At 35.4% G+C, this 20,213-nt stretch overlaps 1 protein-coding gene across 2 annotated transcripts; it reads right to left on the bottom strand.

Moving 5' to 3' along the window:
- Positions 1-945: 945 nt before the first annotated feature.
- Positions 946-20,154, bottom strand: Cyp4aa1 (Probable cytochrome P450 4aa1). 2 transcript variants are annotated; one of them, XM_076442760.1, is made up of 7 exons: positions 18,707-19,804; positions 14,864-15,032; positions 14,403-14,780; positions 9,611-9,683; positions 7,910-8,445; positions 6,487-6,666; positions 946-4,443 (listed from the first exon to the last, which is right to left on the bottom strand). In XM_076442760.1, exons 1-7 carry the CDS (start codon positions 18,728-18,730, stop codon positions 4,262-4,264), a joined length of 1,542 nt encoding a protein of 513 aa, XP_076298875.1. In that variant the 5' UTR covers positions 18,731-19,804; the 3' UTR covers positions 946-4,261. The 2 variants fall into 2 exon arrangements, with proteins under 2 accessions (XP_076298875.1, XP_076298876.1); XM_076442761.1 differs by lacking the exon at positions 18,707-19,804 and adding an exon at positions 19,832-20,154 and having other exon boundaries at positions 947-4,443.
- Positions 20,155-20,213: the final 59 nt, after the last annotated feature.

The raw sequence follows: 20,213 nt of genomic DNA, 5'->3' as shown, positions 1-20,213 counted from the left end.
TGAGAATAACTATAACCCCGCACACGAGTGCGAAAACAACCAACGAAGCAGCTCACAAGAGCAATTATAATCCTGCATACGAGTGGGACGCTCAAAATGTAATTTTTATAAAGAATAAAATTGATAAATTTGAAGAAGACTCAATAGTCTTCATCGAAAGTCTCGATGAAAATATCAAAAGTATGAAGGACAAGTTTGAAAAGACAAAGGAAGCTTTGAAAAATATTAGTAATCAAACTTACCGTTGTTCCTTGAATGAACAGTTGGAGGTAGGCCAGGGTAACTGTAGATGACCTCTGGTCCACCTCTGGTCCACCTCTGGTCCCTCCGGTTCTCCTGGCGCTCCTGGTCCCGCAGCACGTCCGCTCACGCTGGTCCCCCCCGCCCCGACTGACGGAGAGCTCTCGCCAAGTCGCCGAGCTCGAGCGGCGCCCCCCACTCCGCCGAATATCGATCGATGTCGATCGCCGTGGTGTTCACCTCTGGTCCACCTCTGGTCCCTCCGGTTCTCCTGGCGCTCCTGGTCCCGCAGCACGTCCGCTCACGCCGGCCCCCCCGCCCCGACTGACTGACTGACGGAGAGCTCGAGCGGCGCCACCCACTCCGCCGAGCTCAAGCGGCGTCCCCCACTCAGCCGAGCTCGAGCGGCGCCCCCCACTCCGCCGAATATCGATCGATGTCGATCGCCGTGGTGTTCACCTCTGGTCCACCTCTGGTCCACCTCTGGTCCACCTCTGGTCCCTCCGGTTCTCCTGGCGCTCCTGGTCCCGCAGCACGTCCGCTCACGCCGGTCCCCCCGCCCAGACTGACTGACTGACGGAGAGCTCTCGCCGAGCCGCCGCGCCGGACTCGAGCGGCGCCCCCCACTCCGCCGAATATCGATCGATGTCGATCGCCGTGACAATTATTGATAAATTTATTGTTTCCAGCTGGTTAATGTTTATAACAATTCTATTTTACAGCGATGTCCACAAGCAATCCCTTGGCTATCTGACCACCTAATTTTTTAGTCAAAGTGGCTAATAGTTTTCGTGATACGTAATAACTTTTAAACCATGAACATTCGTACGCATTATTTTATTCAATACAATTCACAGATAAATTTATTATTTCTGGCTGTTTAATGTTTATAACAATTCCTTTTGCTAATGATGTTAACGAGCACTCCCTTGACCACCTTGCCATCTAATTTTTTCGTAAAAATAGACAATAAAACTCGAGATACAGAATAAATTTTAAACCATGAACATCTCCGCACGCATTAATTCATTCAGCATAATACTATGATACATTTATTAATTCTAGCTAATTAATGGTTACAATAATTCCTTTTGCCAACGATGTGGACAAGCACTCCTTTGACCACCTAGCCATCTAATTTTTTACAGTAAAGTCTTTTCAACATATTTCTGTTCTCACAGATCGATCCTTGGAACATTTATGTATAAAAAAGTGTAAGGTAATAATTCTCGTTTATGAAATATTTTGAAATTACAAATTGAGGTGTCTCATATAACATATCACATATTGATTTTCCTAAAATTATGCTTGTATAATATGTTTCTAGGAATTTTTTGTCCTTGAGTTTTGCTTTTAATATTGAAACTTGAAACCAACATCGTCTGAAACAGAGTTGGGCAAAAATTTAATCAACGATTAATTTTCGAGTTAAAATAGCTCTGAGTGCAAAGAGTTAAACATGTCTTGAATCTCATAATTTGATTGAGACTTCACCAGTTTGCATTTTGTATAAAAATGTCTACTATTATGTGGTTACCGCGCACAATTCTACGTGAAATTGCTTTTCCTATTAAATTCGTTGTACTAACTTATGTCCGTTCGTTCAAGGACGTATTATACACAATAATTACGTTGGATATGGAAGTAATTTGTGGAACAATTTTTCCGTGAATAGAGAACGCAATGTCGACCCTCAATGCTATTGAATGTATTATGGCTTTGACTTATTTATGCTATTCGAGACTCATGAATCAATCTTTATTTTTTGAGGGAGAAAGGGGGACTCCCAACATTTTTTAAAATGTAAAGTATTTTCCATTCTCCTCCTTTCTCCCCCAAAAAATTATCCCAGAAAAATTTAATACATACTGAAATATTAGCCCTCCTTAATTTAATTAAAATAAAAATTAATTCGATATCTTCATTAGATTCTGAGAACACAGCTTGTAACACTTTATCTGGTACACCCTGTATACATATACATAGACTATAGACATATGTAGAAAGATTTTGCAATCAGATTTGAAATCTGCGTGACAATCTATCCGTACATGGCATTGCATAAACCACAATTATCTTGAAATTCTGCAAGTTTAACACAGATTTTCAAGGTTAAAAAACGTTCGCACACCATAATCTCTCTATTTTACTATTCTTTCTGCAATTTGCTCTCTTTCTCATTTCTATCGAAAGTTCTCTGATTTTTTGATCAAATTCTGATCAAATTATTTCAATGAAAAAATTATTTCATTAGCTTCTTTCACAGAAATCGATTTTTTCAAAATCCTGAGGTGGTAGACAAATTTTACGACCAGATTTGAAGTCAGCGTGACAAAATCTACGGGAAATGATGTATTGCAATTGAAGAAAATTAATCAAACCACAATTATCTTGAAATTCTGCAAGTTTAACACAGATTTTCAAGGTTAAAAAACGTTCGTATCGTAATCCCTCTATGTTCCCATATTCTGCAATATGTCAACTTTAATTTAAGAAAAAAATCATCGCTCTATCTCGTTTCCATCGAAAGTTCTTTGGTTTTGACACAAAATTCATCGGTTTACCCCAGGTATGTCCAGAAGTTGCTCGATCGGAGGCATTCTCAAGGAATATCCGTGGAATACCCCCACTACTCCGGGCCGCGCGTCTCGCTCGGTTTGCATATCATTTCGTAAACCAATGCTTCTAACTGATTATAAAAAATCAGGTCGTTTGGTACAATTATGAAGAAGTTATTCTATTTTAGAGGGCATACGAATACTTTTTACACTCACTGCATGTACTTCCAATCTAATAATAAGCGAGAGAGAGAGAGAGAGAGAGAGAAAATATGTTTGATAAATATAAATACTTTATTTATATGTTTTTACATTTCATGTTTTTCGTAACGTGTTTAGTATAGTAGATTTATATAATACGAAACTGGTCAGACGTGATCCAAAACAACGGTACATATAAGGATTAACACGTGCTGAAGAAAACCTTAAACTTCAGTGCGGATGCCACAACGACAGAAATTCTGTCTGTGTCACGCTACTTCATGATGAACAAAGTGTGTAGTTAGGCGACAGGTTGTCAGCATGATTGCGTAAGCAGACTACTTGACACCGTAAGATCAAACACGTTCAATAATTTACGCAAGTCTTTAAGTGCATCCCTTCATGGCCAATGCGGTTAAGTAAATATGTAATATGATGACAAGCATATTTAATCATCTGCAGACCACATGAAAGAATTCCCGAAATCACACGTAACTACGAATCACCATGGGCAAACCTTTTACTCTTGACCTTGATTCATTCAGTCAACAATCCCAGTAACATTAATTATTTATCAAGTGATTCTTCTCATTGATTCATAATATGTTCCAGTTTTCGACCTTATTTGAACAACTTCCTGGAATGAATTTTCAAATCGATCTTTTTAATGTTACTTAGTATTTTTATTAACGCCTTAAAACACTTATGACTAGACTGCGGATCTTTATGCATTTACGGCTTATGAAACTGTTCAATGAAGGCTAGAATATAAAATTCGATAGAACTTTACAAAAGGCTGTTCCCATTAAAAATATGATTTTATTTAATTCCACTTTCCTAAAATTTGTCGACAAAAATTGGAAAATGCATGAACAACCACAGTCTACTCATGACATTACATTTATCTGAATGCATAATTAACGAATAATTGTGCATTTTTTATTATACTATGCAAACTTTCTATTTTCTTTGTACTTTACTAAAATACATACGTATGCTCCCTCACGTTCATAATCTATAATTCAGTTCGTATAAATAGCATCTTGATTACAAAATGTTTGTCCGATTGTTTACCAAATGAAGAACTATATTAAAGAACATATCCTATAGTGTTGTTCAGTAGTTGATACATACTGATGAATATTTCAAAATACAGTTTACTTGGTAAAAAATTAAATAATGTACAATTCACTGGTCGTTCTTATAAAAATGAAACTATAAAGGAAATATTACAAGCTAGAAGTCAGGAAGCGTTGGATTAATTAACTAGACGTGTGTAATTTCTGATCGCGTGCCACAACTTTAACCCAGAGTCCACCTTGCGCTCTGATCGTCATTCGAAATTTCGGTTTCACTTCCTCTTTGCCGGGGACCGATTGTAACCGGCACTTTCGAAGGACAGCACTGATCATGGACTTCATTTCTAGCATCGCAAATTTGTAGCCTGAAAAATATATTGCAAATTACAGTATAATTCTAATAACTAGATAGACGACAAAGTACAGTAGGACCTCGATTAACCGGCTTGATCGGCAGACAAACAGCTCGGACAAATCGAGGCCCAATGGATAATATAATCGAGACCCGAGGGACATAATTAAAATGTACATTATATTCCAAAATAAATTGTTTATTTTTGAAAATTGATTTCCCTTCATAATATAATCGTTAGACTGCGGATCTTTATGCATTTATGGGTAATAAAAATGTTCAAAAAATGCTAGAATACAAAATTCCGTAGAGTTTAATAAGATTTTTATTTGTTTTGGATCGACAAAGGCAGTTCCCATTAAAAATAGTATTTTATTTTATGCCACTTTCTTAAAATTTGACTATAGAGATTGAAAATTGCATAAACATCCGCAGTCTAATAATCATATTTACACCCATATTCGTTTATAATCGGGATCCGGTTAATCGAGGTCCTACTGCATCTATTATACATATACAGGGTGTTTCATAATTATATGTTGTAACCACTATATAACATGATTTTGCACCTCTGAATCGGTGGAGATCTGTTACAAAAATGGACCGCAAAATTGACGTTAACATTGAATCCCACGTTCAAAATTTGTTTTTTATTTTATCGTATACAGTACTCATCGCAACGAACAAATGTCTCGAAGGAAGCATGTGTCTCGCGTGAACCGCTCTCTTAGAAAACGACTTTAAAGTTTTGTAAACTATTTGATTTCATATGTCTACAGGGTGTCCGAAGATGGTATAAACGTGGAGGGGATGATTCTACATTAGAGAATGTAGAATAAACTTTTTTCATTTGTCTCCTCCTTCCCGAGAAATCTCAGTTTGAAGATTCGGCGAACACGCGTGCTATTGAATAGTGAATAGGAATCGTCTGACGCGTCTGTTCATGACCGACTCATTCTACTTCTTAAGTAGAATGCCCGATTATGAGATATAGACGATTCAAAATGGTGAAAATTACAGTTTCTCGCGTTTTTCAGCCTACTTTCCCGGTTTTATTCCATTATCCGGCGATTTTTACTATTTTCAATCGTTTATAACTCATAAATAGACCGCGGATTTTATGCATTTATGACAAAAATAGAAACGTACAATTTAAAAAGTTGTGGACATATTAAAAAGATTTAAGGACATCGGTGTATTAGTTTCAGCTGAATAAGATAATTAAAAGAAGAAAGAATCTTTGATTTGGTTCCTTCGGTTTGTAATCGATGCAGACAATTTTTATTTTGCATAAAGATCCGCAGTCTACTCATAAACCACTTTCGATGGAACTTTCCAACTTAATCTTGAATCTTTGCTAACTTATATGAATATTTTTGCGTAATTCCGACTAAATTTAATTTTTCCAAAATTATCAGTACATATTATCTGGTAAACTACCTAATCCTTCTAGTTTGGCAGGAAAGCTGAAGACGTTCCGTTCATTTATAAAAAAGTTATTCTACTTTATACTGACTGTATACGCGAATCAAAACTCCGCGTTATTGAAACGATATTCTGTTTGAGTGATAAAATATTGATCTTGCTAGTTGATCAAGTTTCTTATCTATTGATCTTGCTATTTGCTTTAGTTTCTCATATTCTCTCTGTTTCCATATCATTTGGATAGTGAAACAAGTTAAATATTTGAGTGTAAATATTTACTGAATCACTTATATGTACAAGGATGTAGAAACTCTGCATGCAGAATACGTAAAGCCGGGCTTTTCTAGAAATGCTTAGGTAGTATTATCTAAGATAATATTATGTTAACGATAATAAATTCGGGAAGTGGCAAATATTTACATATTGAAGAAAGAGAAATATTCGAATGCAAATATTTGTTGGTTTACTTATGCAGGAATATAGGAGCACTGTGTGAAGAATGAAGCCAAGCGTTTCTACAAATGTTTAGCTCTGGTTTAGTACAGTATTATACATTTTTACACATTTTCTTTATATGAGAATGCAAATTTAATATTAATATTAGAAAATGCTTTGTAAGAAGTAACTTTACCGATGCAATTTCTCGGTCCAGCGCTGAAAGGCAAGTAAGCGTACGGATGCCTTTTTTCGAAATTCTCTAAACTAAAGCGTTCAGGTTTGAATGCTTCAGGATCCGAAAAATGGTGTGGCAATCGGTGTGTACTATATGGCGACATAATCACGCTGCAGCCTGCTGGTATCACGTATTTTCCTGAATATTTTTGATAATTACTAACATTGTATTGGTTTACATATGTATTTGTCTTAAATTAGCATTCGGTTTATTAAATAATAATAGTTATCTAATTAGGATTTCAAGAAATCAACTATTTTTACATACACTAACGCTCAAAAGTATGTGGATACTTATCGTTGAAAGTGTACTGTTTGATTGTTACGAAGCGATATTTATTGCTCACAGAGCTGGGTAAAATAGAATTAGAAATAGTAAATAGTTAAAGTATGCGTACCACTGAAAATGTTCAGAAACGTTTTTTAAGGGAGGCTTGTGTAACTTCAGTGAAAATATGATTCTTAAGAATTTTTTTTTTGAACAACTACAATTGTTTATATGGAAGGCCTTTGCTGGATGTAAACAGATGGTATTGAAGAAAAAGTGTTCTTGTTTTAGTGTTAAAAAAAATGTATATGTTCAGAAAAATATAAATAAAAAATCAAATATTATATTTTAGGTCCAATTCCTAGTGAAATGTGTAATTACGCAGTAAATAATAATTTTTGTTATAAATGCATAAAATTCGCGGTCTACATACTGATACATTATTGCTCACTTAAATTCTCCAATACTGCATAAAGCAGATCGCATGAAATTTGATGAAATCCCTTGAAGATTCTTTTTCTTGCACGAGGAGAATTGAACAAGTGTCCACGTACTTTTGAGCGGTAGTGTATTTTTATATGTACATTATTTACGATATACCGTAAGAATAACCGTAAGAGAGAGGATATGACCTAATATTTTAGTGGGCCCAGTTGGTAATTCGTATTATAGTGACGTAGACCAAAAAAAGGTGAGAATTCTAATTGTTGGCCAACAGATACTGCAACAAAGCCCCATCAAAATTCCAGCTATAACTGCTGGTATAAACGTACTATTAGTTTACGATTGAATTCTGTATTACTGTTGAAGGATCTAGTAAAAAGTCTTTAATCGTGGACTATAAACAAACAGTGGATTTTATGCATTCGTGACAAAAATTCGTTGGTATAATTTAAAACAGTGAAAACATTAGACGACTTTAAAAATACTGTTACATTATTTTCAACTTATTAAACATATCAACAAAGAAAACAAATTCCCATTTCACTCCAGTTTGTTGCAAATCAGGTAGAAAATGTTTTGCATAAAGATCCGCTGTCTAACTTTAAAACTTCAAGATATTATGAAACAATGCTGGTAGATAATGCAATAAAATAAAATAGTCGGAACGCACCTATTTTCACGTCTTCGCCAAGTATCCTTGCAATAATTGGCACACTTGGATACAGCCTAAGGGATTCCTTGATACACATTTCCAGGCATTTCATTTCCTTCAGGTCCTTCATCGTTGGCATCCTCGGATCCTCTCCAAAAATGTCGTCCTGCTCTTCGATGCATTTCTCTTGCCATTCTGGATGATTTGCTAATAGGAACATCGTCATTGCCGTTGCAGTGCCGACAGAGTCCTGCCCGGCTAACATGAACGTGCAACATTCTTCGACGATGTCCTCGTCATTGAAACAAGGATTTCTCTCGTTCATCTCCACCATATACTCTAGCAAAGAAATCCTTCTAGTTTTCTTCGATTCGTCGGTAAATTCGCCCTCCTTGCTTCGCATTCGTTCTCGCATGTTCTTCATCATTCTGTAGCACGTGTCGAAGAGATCTTTCCGTTGCTGTTCTTCCTGCCTGCCGTACTTCGTCAATCGATAAATCCACTCGATCAACAACCATGGCCTCACCAGACGATAGAGGAACATGATTTGTCCCCTGTGAGAGAAACACAGATTGAAAATTGAAATCGGTTCAGAAATATTATTCAACTATTACTTAATATTTGAATATATTATTACGATGGATCATTTCAAACTTTATCGATAGATATATTCGATTTTTACAAAAATCAGCAAGTGATTCCAAACTTTCGGCCGGTAGTGTATAGGGCTGTAACTTTCCTTCGAAGGTCGAAGATTTCGAAGCTTCGATTTCAGAAACTTCGAAGTTCCGAAGTTCCAAATCTTCGACCATCGAAGGAAAGTTACAGTCCTCTACTGAATATGTGAGTTTTGTCAAGCGCCAAGCCTGTCTTGCCTTTCTTTTCATTTAGTCCGCGATATCCGATTTCACCGAATTTAATCAAACTCATTAAAATTTTGTTTGCAAAGTATTAATTCTGAAGTACATTCGTGATATGATCCCGAAATTTATTAATAGAATGCACTCTTTTAAATTTAATTTAATTACGAAAAATCAAAACGGAAAGTTCAGTGTCAGTCGCCGGTGACTGAAAGTTAATATTTTTATTTATCAAAAATCGTGACATGGTATGGAACTCATAAGTTACAACTTCATACGTTTCGAAGACTTTGAAATTTCGAGCACTTGGAAGACTTCGAAGCTTCGGAGAAGTTACAGCCCTAGTAGTGTATACAGGGTGCGGCACCTAAAACAGGTCACCTGAATAACTCGCTTGCTTTTGAAGATAGAAAAAAAAAGGATCAGACCAAACTTACTTGATATCGAGGGGCTCGTAATCTGACGTCATTAATTTTTTTATAGGTGGAGACGTCAAGGAGATATGAAGGTCAACTCTGTTTTTTTAAATGGTACGACAGTAATGGTATTTTAGAGTTATTTAAATTGAAATATCTCCTGAACTATATTAACTTTTCGACATACATAGGTTAGTACTTTTTTTATAACGAATGTCCAGCTGCATCGATTCATGTATTAAAAAATACCACATTCCATTTAAAAAAACAGAGTTGACCTTCATATCTCCTTGACGTCTCCACCTATAAAAAAATTAAGTTTGGTCTGATCCTTTTTTTTTCTATCTTCAAAAGCAAGCGAGTTATTCAGGTGACCTGTTTTAGGTGCTGCATTGTTAGCGATGATCAAGATCTACAAACTACAAATACATTTTGATTCTCACTTTCTGAAGGGGAGATCATCCGTGGCTGCATCGCACGAATCTTGGCTCGCTCGTTTTATTCCCAGAACTGTCTCTGCAAGAAATTATTAATATTCTCAATCTCTCTGGTACGTGATGTCAGCAGCGTCATCATACCTAAATGTTTTTCGCTGTTTTTGAACAAGCGTGCTTACGGATTTCGGTTGAAACACGCGATACATGTGTACTACAAACCAAGTATAGAGTGACTCTCACATCATGACGACTTCAAAGCATTCGTAAGTAATGACTTACCAAAATGAGCCAGAAAACAGATTACAGCAGTGCATGACACATTATGGACGAGTTTTGAGGAATATTTTAGGCAAGTTTGATCGAAATTGTTAGAAAGAACCAGTTTAAATTATTAATCCAACTGTATAATTATGAAAAGTAAGAAAGAGATCAAACTTCTCGATATAAAAATTGCAACTTGTTTAGAGATCGACATCGAACCAATATTTCTTTTATATTATAAGTAGACAGCAAATGTTATACATTTATGCTAAAAGCGAGCAGATCAAATGCAAAACAATAAAAACATTTAAAGAATTCTAAAACACTGCTACATTATTGGATGATTGCAAAAGTTTGTCACCAATTTACTTTGTGATCTTTTTTGAAAATAAATAAATATATAACTTCTACGAGAAAGGAAATCAGGTTTTAAAATGTTCGAAGACAATTGCAGAAAATAGTGGTGATTGTATAATTGACTAATAAAACTGTTATTTTTAATTATAATCTTCTAAAATACGAACTTGTGCAATCATCTAATATTTTCTGCTCACTAAAATTATAAGGAAACGAAATAAATGTCTGCGTAACTTCTGTGTCTTGGAATTAACATAGATAGTATTAATTTTGCATAAAAATCCGCAGTATAGTTGGGAGAAACGTGATTCCAATCGATCTCGCTCAATATTTGGTTCGATTATATCGAATGTCTTAACACAAATTTTTAAAATTTCGGAGAACCGACAAAAGCAAACAAGTTTTCTCATTTTGGTCGTATAGTGAACGCACTATGGTAGGATTCGGCAAAATTCGCGCACGTTTAATTTTGATTCATATGCTAATGGACATTGAAAACGAGACATCCGTGGAATCTCATGGAACAGTTAGCACGTATCCGAGGCTGAAAACCTGAGCGGATTTTCGAATCTCCGCGATGAATAAATAGGCTTGTCGTGTGCTTATTATAACAAAGTAAGTGACCGTCTGTGTATTATTGAGATGTTAACGAAACCGCATAATTAGGATATCATCGGCGTGTATACGGTATACACTACCGGCCAAAAATTTGGGATCACGGCGTAAATTCAGAGAAACAGGAGGTTTATAAGAAGAACTGAATGCCTTTAGAACACAACCAAGGAAGATTAACTTGTCAAAAAACTTACGAGCAGTATGTTTCACATTTTGTATTTTTTTTTTTATCAAGGAATGCGTGTTTTTCTTCAAATTGCTCTTTCGTTAAAAAAAACCGCCTTTATTTTTAATAACAGCCTGGCTAGGCTGTTGAATGTTTCCAATTTGATATTTTTCCATGCTTCTTGTAGAAGTTGCCAAAGATGTCCCTTTAGAAAAGTACATTCCGAACATTTTGTCTTACACTGGGTGTATAAACTATACAAGAGCATTATGGACATAAGAAAATGGTGAAATCTGATAAATTCAAATCTGATATTAGATATTTATTTAATAGATTAATATTTAAATAATTTGAAATCCGATAAATTAAATATCATATATTCATGTTTAGAAATATTATTCAACTAGTTAATATTTGATATATTATAACGATGGATCATTTCAAAATTTATCGATATATTCGATTTTTACAAAAATCTGCAAGTGATTCCAAACTTTTGGCCGGTAGTGTACGTATGCAAACAAGACGTTTCGGCGTTTCAAATTTCGGCTACTATTGTAGAATAGATCTCGTGATTTACGTAATTTAGAAACGATTAATCCTTTGCACTCGGAGCTATTTTAACTCGAAAATGAAATATTTCTTCCGACGTAGAATATTTCCATTCCCTATGATTTTTTTTTTTTTGAAGGATATGAAATTGGTATGATACATTGATTAGACACCGATATATTTAGTAATGGTACAGCAATTTTTAGTGGTAACTCTCAGTCCAAGGGTTAAAATGCTAAAGTGAAGACTGTAATTAAACAAGGCTATAAGTGTCAAAGTGAAAATTCCGAGGAATATCCATGTATAGGTTTTGCACTCCAAATTCACCCTTTTGCAAGTCAAATTCAACCTTATGCAAATCAATTTCACCTCTTTGTAAAACAATTACACCCTTTCGCAAATCAATTTCACCTATTAAGAATACTTAAAACTAATTATTTATTAATTTAGATTAAATTATATATTTATTTAGATACACGTGAACCCGCTCAACATACTCACAATGCTCGATATGCTTCAATAAATACATATGTGCTTTCATTTTTAAAATTTACTAATCAGAAAATAGCTACAATGAATATACATATCTACACACCGTTTTCATATATTACAAAGTTAATGAATTGGTCATTACTTTTAAGTAAGTATTTGATGTACAACTTTTCAATAAATAAAATTTTGAATTTCTTAACAATTGATTTGATTCTTTTGCAAAAACTCACTTAGAAAAGCATGTATTTGACTTGAAAAAGTGTAAAATTGATTTGTGAAAGGTTGAGATTGGTTTGCAAAAGGATGAAATTGATTTACAAACAGGTGAAATTGATTTGCAAAAGGACGTGTTTGACTTGTAAAAGGGTGAATGTGGAGTGCAAAACCTGTGGAACTTGTAAGAACGCAATTTATTTCGGAGACACTGAAGAAAATTACAATTTGTAGTTAGTACCTCTTGAAAACAACATATGACTTTAAGAAAGCGAAAAAAAATAGCAAAGTGCAGAAAAAGATAATAGAGCATCAGACAAATGGAAAGGATGAAGGATAACTTGTCGTTTTCTTGAAAAAGCCTTATTTCATTGCATTGTCGTTGAAACCTACATCCTTTATCGCGGATAAAAGTTCTTGAAAAAATCACTTACAGCCTTTTTTAATTCAAGTCTTCAATTGTTTACGCACGTGTACATGGACTGAAGCGTAGTACTGAAGTAACCGATGCATTCGCGTAAAATATAAATTGAATGCAAATTTATCCTGAACGATTTGTAGACATGTTAAAACGTCTCTGTAAATTAGCCATAATAATTCACCGGTTTCGACGATTTAACTGCAATAGGTTCCGTGCTTCAGAGACCAAAATGTTGACATTCTTATTCATACACTGAGTGCATTTGCATGCAACTCACCGACTCGCACGAAGAACAGACAACTTCAAAAACTTGCTCGTGTCTGCTGCTACTGAATAATTAATTCGCAAATAGTGAACGAACATAATTTAAATCATAATACTGATATTTATACAACGAACGATAAGCAACCAGATCTTTTAACGTTGTTTTCCTTGTTACGTAGAATTTCGTTCCTGAGTCATTGGATCATTTCATTGTTATTAGTTTATTAGACTTCGAATTTTTATACAAAACAAACATTTCTTGCAGTAACTTCTTCTTTTAATCATTTTCGTTACTTGAAACTGATATATCTACAGTTTTTAATTTTGTTCATCTTTCTACTGTTTTATATTTCACCTTCTGATATTTATACATATAATGTTTCGTTAAATACGGAATTTTCCATTGTAAAGACTGCATTTTCCAATTTCTCTCGACACATTTTAAGAACGTAGAATGAATTAAATCCTATTTTTAATGGGAACAGCCTTTCTGGATATGAAAATTGTACAAAATCCCATCGAATTTTATATTCCAGTCTGTTTTTAACATTTTCATAAGCCATAAATGCATAAAGATCCACAGTCTACTCACTATATACGCGACCAATCAGTGAAAACATGTGAGAGAATGTCATCCATGAACCGCAAATAAATCATTGTGCGGTTTGGCTACGAAAAGATGCAAGTTTACGACCTAGCCAAGAAATTCCGAAATTCTGACGAACAGTAGCAGATAACTGCATGCCGATCAACTCAGAGGAATCATTTTGATCGCAAGAGAAGCACAGAATTCGTGATCGAATTGACAGAAAAGATTAATTAGACTTTACGAAAACCATTTGCTATCGTTGCTCTCCGAATACAATTCCCTTGACTATTACAACACCAAAGAATTAGAACTATGGACAACTTGGGCAAATGCCCGGGGCCCCAAGCAAAAGGGGTCCCTGAATACAATCCAAGACCCAAATTCTACCTTTTTCACATAAAGTTATTTAGTTAGGGTTAGGGGCCCCGAAATTCTACTTTGCCCAAGGCCCCAAGCAAAAGGGGTCCCTGAACACAAACCAAGACCCAAGATCCAAATTCTACCTTTTTCACATAAAGTTATTTAGTTAGGGTTGGGGGCCCCGAAATTCTACTTTGCCCAAGGCCCCAAGCAAAAGGGGTCCCTGAACACAAACCAAGACCCAAGATCCAAATTCTACCTTTTTCACATAAAGTTATTTAGTTAGGGTTAGGGGCCCCGAAATTCTACTTTGCCCAAGGCCCCAAGCAAAAGGGGTCCCTGAACACAAACCAAGACCCAAGATCCAAATTCTACCTTTTTCACATAAAGTTATTTAGTTAGGGTTGGGGGCCCCGAAATTCTACTTTGCCCAAGGCCCCAACTGGTAACGCGCTACTGGTGATGACGAAAACTGTATACTGTATAAAAAAATAAGAATTTTACTTACCACTTAAAATATCGTAAACGGAGTCGTTGACGAACGAAGTGATGTTGATTTCCTGGTTATCTTTGTCGAGAAACTGGTTCATCAAATGATCCGCGCACTCTGCAAAAGTGGTTGAGAACTTCTCGAGGATGGTCAGGTGAAATGCCGGCTGCAGGAACTTCCGGTGCGTTCTCCAGGTCTCAACGTCCCTGGTGATCAACCCTTTTCCAAGGAAATTGTCGAGCAATTTGTAGAAAAATACTTTCTGTGTGTGTTTCATGCTGCTGAGGACCGCTTGGATGTCTTCTGGCTCCAACAGCATCACATACGGCAGCCCCGTCAACCATATCCTGACGATGCGCCCATAAGTTTGATTCTCACCTCCCAATCTGTGAAGCACTGAAACGAAAATTTTAGTACTGTGCCTTTTAAGGTTCCAAATTATTTCCGAAAAAGATTTGTGTAAACCGTTCGTTACTTACGATTGTCTTTGAGGACAGAATTCGCATTCCCCAAAATCGGCACCGTTTTCGGGCCATTCAGGCGTGAAACGAAATAGACGCTCCTAATGTAACTCTTCAGGATGTACAGAACGTAAATGCTTGCTATGATGATGAGGTATGTCCACACCCCACCTGGCGTTTGGTCCCACTAATTCGTAAAAATAGTCTTAATTAATATCAGAATAATGAGCAATAAGAAGTGCTGTACATTTATAATATACTCAAAATCAAACACAATGAAAGAGAAATTTTATTAGTACTTTAAAATTTGCTTAGTACTTTGTAAAAATAGAATGTGTGTTCAATCGTAATAATAACAGTATACAATATTACAAGTATAGTATTGTTACAATATAAATTGTTTTAAAAAATTGGATTTGTAGCAATTAATGTTAAGAGACGAAAAGAAACAGAAATAATTTAAATACAAGTCAAAGTAATTTCATGGACCATAGTATTTAGCATATTACATTATTCATGTCACGTCCGGTGGGGTCCAGCCACTGATAATAATTAACAAAATCGAAAATGTACTTTCATTTTTTTTTTAATCGAAAAAAACATACAGTCAAACCTGTTTTTGTGCGGTAGATAGAGACCGCAGAAAAAATCGCACAAAAAGAGATACAATTCACAAACTTCATAAATAGCTATAACAAATAATTTTTCACAACACATCAAAGAAAATTTTTTTTTATGCGGTGGAGAGGGACCGCATAAAAAAAGTCTCACTTAGAAAATATGTCAAAGCTTTTCGAAATAGCGAGAAAGTGGTTTCCAAACAAAATAAATAATTAAATTACACATGGAAACATTTTAAAAAATTTTAATTTCTCATTTTAAACATGGAGAAATTTTCGAAATGTACATAATTCAATACATACATATACAGGGTGTTCTGCTGAAATGAGATCAGCAGGATATCTCGGAAGACGTTGTCGTTATCAAAAAAGTGTTCGTACAAAAATTGTTTGGTATGACGGGCTACATTACTTAGTATTAATTGTTTTCTTGTGGGTGGAATGGTGGAGGACATTTCAAGGTCACCTAGATTTTTTTTAATGGAATGTCCTATTTTTTTATACCATAGATCGATAGAGTATGAAATTCTGAGTATAAAAGTGTTGACCTTCATATGTCCTAAACCTAATAGTTAACGAGGTATTATCCAAAGAAGAAAGAAAATTGTTTCGATAATATCTCGTTAACTATTAGGTTTAGGACATATGAAGGTCAACACTTTTCTACTCAGAATTTGATACTCTATCGATCTATGGTATAAAAAATAGGACATTCCGTTTAAAAAAAATCAAGGTGACCTTTGGAATGTCCTCCGCCACTTCACCCACAAGAAAAGCATTAATACTACATACCATAGCCCTTTCTACCAAACAACTTTTGTAGGAACACTTTTTTGATAACGACAACGTCTTCCGAGATATCCTGCTGATCTCATTTCAGCAGGGCAGCCTGTATAAGAACATCGAGCATGCCTAATGAAATTGGCTGATGCGATGCTTTGCAAATGGCTGATGAAATATGTACATACACACCGATAGAAAAAATAAGTGATGCCAACACCGTTGATATTGACCTAACCTCGTGGCGAACTTACATATGGCGAACAGAATCTCGATATTCATATACCGCATAAAAAAAAATCGCACAAAAAAATCGCATAAAAAAAGACCGCACAAAAACAGGTTTGACTGTACTTTTGGACGTGGCATTCAAAACATGGTCGTCAACACGTTTTAATAAACGAGTGATAAAGTGGCAGCTCACGATTCAGTTAATTCACTTTCGTTAATTTCATCTTTACATCCACCCACTGTTTACGATACAAAAGAAAATTCACATGTTTGCACATCTAATTGATATCGTAAGCGCACGGGTGTTTACTTTCTCATTATTGAATCATCATCTTCGCCAGAAAAATTCGTTTTACAGTCATTAGTATGTCTGGACACCGCGTGTTCTCAAAATAAACATGTGAAGTGACGCTAATGCATATATCAAATAAACACGACCCGAGTCTACATATTTTGTAAACCTTCTACGTTATTGAACTTAATTTAAAGAAACGTAAAATCGAACGTGTTTCATTAGCCTAATCAATTCCACGGGGGACATACATTAACTATTCCAACTGGATTCGGTATTAATTGGTTTGTTGATGCGTGCTATCCGAACGCGTACATGCCGATCGAATAATAATGTCTCCTAACAAAGGTTCGTTGGCCAAGAATACCTTCGATACTAATAATAACTGGACTGCGAATTTTTATGCAAAACAGTTCATATAAACAGCATGTGCGGACTGCGGATCTTTATTCAAGCTAAAAAAAAAATTGTGTACATCAATTATACAAAGATAAGAGCCAAGTAAAAAGTTCTTCACTTCTTTATTAATTTTAGTCAGTTGAAAATAATACGATGATTCAGTGTAGAATTTGGCAACAAATAATAAAAGCTTTTATTAGGCTGCGGATCTATATGCAAAATCAACATGATTTGCATTAATTACGAGAAATAGCAGCGAAATAGAAATTCCTTTCTTGTTTTTTGATTTCAATAAGCGGTAACTAATACACTGATGTTCTTTAAATTTCTCTAATTTTTTCTCGTTGGAACGAAAATTCGCAGGATACAAAAATTCATAGATTAAATTAAGATGTTTATTCATAGGTTTATGCAATAACTAAAGTTATCTCCAAAATGACGAAGTAATAGAACAGTATGGGAAATATGTGTAATCGAATAAATATCTTAATTTTATTTTTCAATTTTAATTTAACAGCGCTACGAACTTTCGTTCTAACTGAACATTATTGTGACTGACATAAACTCGAAACTTCTAAAGAATTCGACAATAACCAATAATTGAACCGTTTATTTAGAAAGTGGCCCAAGTCCATTTTCGAGAAAAATCAAGCTAGCAATTTTCATATTTACATTTCTACGTTATCTTTTCATTCTGAAGCAAATTGTAACTAATATATTTAAAATCACAAAGATTTTGTAAAAAGGAAATTAGCTGGTTAATGGAATGATACAGATTTTTATTTTGAAAGTGGCCTAAGTCCATTTGTCAGTTGATTGATTTTAAGGTAGTAGCTCTAACGGAGAAACAATAAATTCGTTAAAAATATGCTGGATGCGTTTTTCGAGAAATGAAGCATATAAAATTTTCTATCTAGATATCAATGGATGAGAATGCAGAGTTTAAAATACTGAATTTATTACCACATCGAGATAGACAATGAAAATTCGGAAATATTGTATTGACACCACTTTATAAAAATATAAAACAAATTACAACAACGAAATACAAGGATATGATGGACTTACTACCGCCGGAGCACTTCTTCAAATCCCTCCCGCATACACAAAATGTAAATGAGGAGTAAATTGTCATGTAATTTATATTGTTAAAAGATTTCCTGAATTGCATAAATCGTGTTTTCCAAGTTTTGCGAGGAAATATAAAATAAATTGAATATTGTTTTTTCAATTTGAAGCATTTTAAATTATATCGAATGAACTTGGGCTGTTTCAAATGTTATGACAAATCTAGTTGTTAATTTTGATAGTGGCTTCCATTCTTGCTAAGAAGACACATATTATTCACTTAATAATTGCTATTATTTTAATAGGAATTGTAAATTTAACTCTCTTAGATACACTTAGGGAGTGTGATACATTGGTATCCTATACGTATATTTTTAATTCGGTTAATTTAATTTAATTTTAAAATGGACTTGGGTCACTTTTAAAATAAACACCACTTCTCCATTGAACGACTCGTTCAGTGTCACTTACTATTTGCTGTACCGTCAGAACCATTGTCTTTGATCAAAATTCGTTCGCACTATACACCGAAATAGTTTCTCGGAGAATTGTTTCGTGGCCGCGACACAGAACTCTGTCGTGTCCATAGAGATTCAGCCTATTTATGCGTTCGCTCCCACCAGATGCTTGTGTGGACCACTCAAGATTTGTTCGAAGTCCATAATAAGTACTTAGAATACGTCACACCTTGCCACCGTGGAGTACGCAAGCTGTTTCATCCCCAGGGACGCACATTTTCCGGTTTTATTTTCGCACGTCTGTTTTATCACTTATCGGAGGAACAACATCAATAATCGTTAATATTTTCAACTGTTGATGCGACAGGTCCGAGAAGTGGACACGTTTATAAATACGTCTGGTAACCTCAACGCGAAGAATCCGCATTCGCTTATCCAGATGCCGAGAAAACAAATTTGTTTAGCAATAATGTTACAAAGCAGCGTGTTACCCACTTTATACCATTCTGTGCACTACGTCTCTTATTTTTAAAACCACACGCACGACAAGTCGTTAACTGATTCCGTTTATTTTACTTTCGATGTTGCTGGTGGCTTGTTGACGATTTGCGTGTGTAGCAGAAATGTAGTTTCTTAGTTTATGCAGAAAATCCAAATTGAAAATCTTGGATCTTGCCATTTTGCCGAGCCGGTTTTGTCATACAGAGAACGGTTGTGTTGCGGGTCTACTAAAGTCTGATCTAGTTTATAAATATGTCGGGAAACCATTTTAAAAACGCTTTACCGCAGTCGAGAAACTCGCGGATAGCGAGTTCGTTTATCCAGATGCTGAGAAAACAAATTTGTTTAGCAATAATGTTACAAAAGCAGCGTGTTACCCACTTTATACCATTCTGTGCACTACGTCTCTTATTTTTATTTTTAGAACAACGCGCACGACAAATCCTTAACTGGTCCCGTTTATTTTATTTTCGATGTTGCTGGTGGGTTGCTGACGATTTGCGCGTGAAGCAAAAGTGTAGTTTTTTAGTTCAGTTTATGCTGAGAGTCCCACCCAACAATAAATTTGCTCCACAATCTTGGATCTTGGAATTTTTCCGAACCGGTTGTTGCGGGTTTAGTAAAGTGTTTGGCTCACCTTTAGGAACACCATAGGAATATCATAGCCCCTCGCAACACTGGAACTACAAACGAAACACCTCCGCACGCGGGATTAGAGTGGTCGGTTAACTAAACCTTCTTCGACGAATAGTTGTAGTTTATATAGGTGTAACGCGATGTGTACGAGGCGTCTCACGAAACTCATTAACGAGCAGTTCACAATCGAATCACGTATCGCCGATATGTGCAGGCGTGCTTTATAAAATATCTTCGCCGCTCAGCTTCTGGGAGGTGATCACCAAAGATGATGCTCTACGCGCATCCTTTCTGCCAGGGTCAGCATCGGAGGAAAGAACCTCGAAAAATTTTGCTCGGTGAATAACTTATCGGACACCCTAATCACTGATTAGACACGCTGA

The sequence above is a fragment of the Lasioglossum baleicum genome, chromosome 18, assembly GCF_051020765.1.
Source record: "Lasioglossum baleicum chromosome 18, iyLasBale1, whole genome shotgun sequence".
Classification (NCBI taxonomy): domain Eukaryota; kingdom Metazoa; phylum Arthropoda; class Insecta; order Hymenoptera; family Halictidae; genus Lasioglossum; species Lasioglossum baleicum.
Note: the sequence above shows the minus strand (reverse complement) of the source record. Positions and strands in the feature narration are given on the sequence as shown.

Excerpts from the sequence above, each read along its gene's own strand:
- Cyp4aa1 (XM_076442760.1), bottom strand. The coding sequence starts at position 18,730 with ATGGTTCTGACGGTACAGCAAATA. Across the intron at positions 15,033-18,706 it reads TTCTGACGGTACAGCAAATA|TGGGACCAAACGCCAGGTGG; the intron begins GTAAGTGACACT and ends TTTACGAATTAG. Across the intron at positions 14,781-14,863 it reads TTCTGTCCTCAAAGACAATC|TGCTTCACAGATTGGGAGGT; the intron begins GTAAGTAACGAA and ends TTTTCGTTTCAG.